At 35.7% G+C, this 4014-nt stretch overlaps 1 protein-coding gene across 1 annotated transcript in view; it reads right to left on the bottom strand.

The window, feature by feature from the left end:
- Nucleotides 1-3867: 3867 nt before the first annotated feature.
- Nucleotides 3868-4014, bottom strand: part of LOC119414866 (DIS3-like exonuclease 2) — a 25862-nt gene continuing 25715 nt past the window's right edge. Inside the window, exon 6 of the mRNA XM_037681986.1 lies at nucleotides 3868-3876. Within this exon, the coding sequence (XP_037537914.1) occupies nucleotides 3868-3876 (9 nt within the window). The remainder of the gene's footprint in view (nucleotides 3877-4014) is intronic.

Genomic DNA, 4014 nt, shown 5'->3' with positions numbered 1-4014 from the left:
AGTGAGACATCTGGTGAGGCGTTAATTGAACAGCAAGTGAGATTCTAGGGTGGTTAAGAAACTTACAAATAAGTAACGTGAAAAAAAAAGAGATTTTTCACAGGTTACAAGCACAAGTGAGACCTTTCCTGAATCAAGATCTTAATTGCCATTTTTAATATAAAATGAGTCAAGACCTCCTCTGGAAGTGAGATTTCTAAGGGTTAAGAAACTTATAAACAAGCAACGTGAAAAAAGTGAGATTTTTCATGAGTAACGTGAGAAAAGTGAGATTTTTCACCGATTACAAGCAGAAGTGAGACCTTTCCTGAATCAAGATCTTAATTGACAAAAACAGGTGAGACTATTGTCAAGACCCTTTTCTAAAAAAAAAATTTGAGTGAGACTCATAAGCCGGCATTTATTCTGAAAAATTGTGAGACACGTGCAAAACTCCTGTCTGTCTATGTGTGACTGTCTGTCTGTGTGTATGTTTAAAGTGACAGGCTGATCCTGTGGAGGATCCTTGCCTGTACTAACAGACGGGACCCGAAGCAGATTTGCTTACAATCTTTTTTTTTTACTGAGTTTGGGTTAAGTGAATCTTTTTCATCTGGGGAACAAAGACTGCAGCTTTGTTTGTCAGAAAAAAGATAACACCCACTAACTGCATAAGAAAAAAAAACGCTAAAATACCATGTCTACTTCGCCTGTAAGCTTATTGAGTAATATAAGTTTACAGATAACTGTTCACTATTTGTTTTTTGATTCTATAATGTCCTTCAAGCGTACAGCTGACTTTTTCTGTTATCGGTGGTGTTGCCGGCTCTCAGTCTGGGAGACCAAACGCACGCACGCATTGAACTCCCTCCTGTGTGATAACCACACACACGCACAAACACACACGCTCGTGAACGTCATGTTGCACTAAAGTTTTAAGAAGTTTGACACTCTAAAAAACAAGTTATCTGAATTTAGATAAAAAATAAATAAGAATACTGCATGATGTTGAAAAATAGAAATTGACATTGATTTTATAAGCCATCTACATCGGGTAAGATAGCTATTGTTTATAATCTTGTACCAAAACCCAACTTAGAAAATATCTGAAATTCCCTTTAACTGACTGAATTAATTTATAAAAAATTCTGAAATGTCCCTTTAAACTGTTTAAATTCACTTCATGTCAAGAGAATACCTCTGACCTTTGAAACCAAACCACACTTAATAAAAATTAACTACTAACGGCTTATTAAATCTATAAATTAGGTGCAAATTTAACATAATATAATTAAATCCGAGATAGCCACATTAGGAGTTGATGGCTCATTTTAAGCAGACCTAACAATGTACATTTTAGCAGACTTAGCACTGTTAAGGCATTAAATATGGATAATACACTAACAGTTTGTGTTCTCGTTTCATTTACTGTATGACAATTCAGACCGTTTAAGCTCTCACGACCTTTGAGTTTGACATGTGTGATGTAGGAAGTTCTGCCTTAGATTCTGAGTTTAGTGTTAATGGTGTTTTTTGGCTTTCATTATGAGGTGCTGTTTGAGACCCTTGTGTTGGTCAGAGTGCAGTTATGACACTGCTGGAGGTAGAGGCAGATAGATTTTCAAGAGATGGAAATGGCTATCGGAGAGCTCAATCTGAGCTTTATTTGTCTATATGTAACTTGAGATGGAGAACTTTAATTGGATTTGTTATTTGGGTAATTGATTTTGCTATTTAAGACTGTTTCTGTTAAGTGCCCTGAGACAACTTTTTGTTTGGTTTAGAGCTATAAATAAATAAATTAAGAATAATATCAGGATTTAATTGGATTACTTTATTTTTAAGCTAATCTTAAATTAAGAAAAAGTTGAACTGAGTGAGTTCTTGAACCAGGAGGAATGTTCTGATGACACAATGCACAATTGTTCATATAAGTTGCTGAAAACCCACATGCAATTTGCAGTTTGACATCTTGGACTGGTTCTGAAATGCCCAGCAGTGTATCACATGTGCAGGGTTGATGAAAAACTAAGCTGACAAGAACTTGTGACTTTATGAGACCACATCCTGTTCTGCTACCAAACAACAACAACAAAATCTAAGTCTGGAGCACATGGACTTGAACTGAAACAAAATGCTGATGGCTGTGGAACTGCACTTTTGTCCAGGAGGGGGGAGCTGGACTAACATCATGATGAACTCTTGAACTCTGAACTTGCAGTATCTCCAAAGACACACTGGAGAGAACCTGAAGCGGGCTGTCACTATACGTCTGGATTTGAGTGTCGACTTTTGCATGTGATGTACGGTGGTGCGTTCACTCTGGATCCAGGATAGATGCTGCATGTTTGCGCTGACATAAATGTGCCCACATAGACACACTTTTCAAACATTACAGCAAAATTTTGATTTTGAAAAGTAGTATTGTGGTCACTTGGGACACCGGCCTAGTTCAATGACTTTTAGACAAAAAGGAGAGATTTATAATTTTACAATCTTATGTCAAAAATGAATAAGGTTACCCCTGAACAAATTATTGGCTTTTCCATTGGGCTCACTTTGTCTTTACAGATTAGACTAAGGACTCAGGGACAAGAATGAAAAAGTGTTGTTTGTATTCTTTTTGGTTAACAAATGTTGGTCTTCAATATGAGCTGGAAAATCTGAACTGTGGTTGATCTCACATTTCCTATAGAGCGCTAATTTGGAAAATAAATACATAAATAAATTATCATGTACTGGGGATGATTCGGTTCACACATAAACAGTATTTTGGGCAAATACAAAACGGGAGTCTTATTAACCAACAACCAAAACGGGAAAACTTTACTTCGATGTTTCTGAAACAGGGCACACTGGTGTACTGTTTCAGAAAAATGGGGGAGGTATATAGTGATGTACAGATTTTATAGATTTGCCTTGCTAGAAAATTAAAAAGAGATGCTAATATACAAATTTTATCAACTTCACAACAAAACATTAAGGATACTTTTTGAGAAAATTGAAGGATGCTTCATCACCTGTGTAAATTAGAGATCTTGATAACCAAAGAATCTCACTTTTATGTGTATAGGACAGTTCTCTTAGGGGGACGCCCCTTTTTCTGAGAAGCCTTTTCTGAGACCTTTGTAGACCTTTTTTTTTTTTTTGACCTTTTTTTAGACCCATAAGAACAATGAAAATGTGGTGGATCTATGTTTTTAGATATATTAGCTTGACTTGACTTTACTTGACTGGACTATCAAGAAATTAATTGAGTTTTCATGTATAGAGTGTTTTAACCACATTTTTATGATGAGCACATATTTGTTCTGCCTAAACAGATCTCCAGAGGAGCTACGGCAGAGCTGGATAACTGATTTTGATTTCCTTTTATTTGTTCTATCTCGATCAGAAAACGCAATGTTTGATGTTGTATTGTACTGATTTGAAAGAAAATATATATTTTCTGCGCATGCGTTTAATAATTTTTCCCTACAGACAGGAGGAGGTAAGACAAATAAATTTATTATCTTAACTAAAAACTAACGTCGCTCATGCCAAATATTTCACCACTAAAAACTTTAACTTTTTGATTCTGATTACTCATTTTCACTGCATGTGGTAATAACACATAATGTCTTTTGATTTCTATGTTCTCTTGTGAAAATAACTGTGCTTGTTCTAGGATCCAGAGTAAGGACTTTTGAGAATCCGACATATCCTTTTTCTTGGTTCAGGTTTGTAAACATGAAAGTACAAATGAAATGTGATTTATAGTGTTCTATAAAGCTATTACAGTGTAGAAGTAATAAGGAAATACTTATTTTGACAAACCCCTTTAGTGGAAGAGACAGAAAATACAGTTACATGCCTTAGAGGGCTGCATTTGGACTAAAACTTAGAACATCATATGACCTACAAAAAATAGACAGGAAAAATTAGAAAAGATCTGGAGATAGACCCCCTAGACAACAATGTAGGAGATTTTTGTAGATTTTTGTGTTACAGGTGGCGGGTGAAAGGAAGACAGTCTCTGGGTGCAGCAACTGCTCT

Source organism: Nematolebias whitei, chromosome 9 (genome assembly GCF_014905685.2).
Source record: "Nematolebias whitei isolate Nwh7 chromosome 9, NemWhi1, whole genome shotgun sequence".
Lineage (NCBI taxonomy): Eukaryota > Metazoa > Chordata > Actinopteri > Cyprinodontiformes > Rivulidae > Nematolebias > Nematolebias whitei.
The sequence above is the reverse complement of the archived record's forward strand: the minus strand, read 5'-3'. Positions and strand labels throughout refer to the sequence as shown.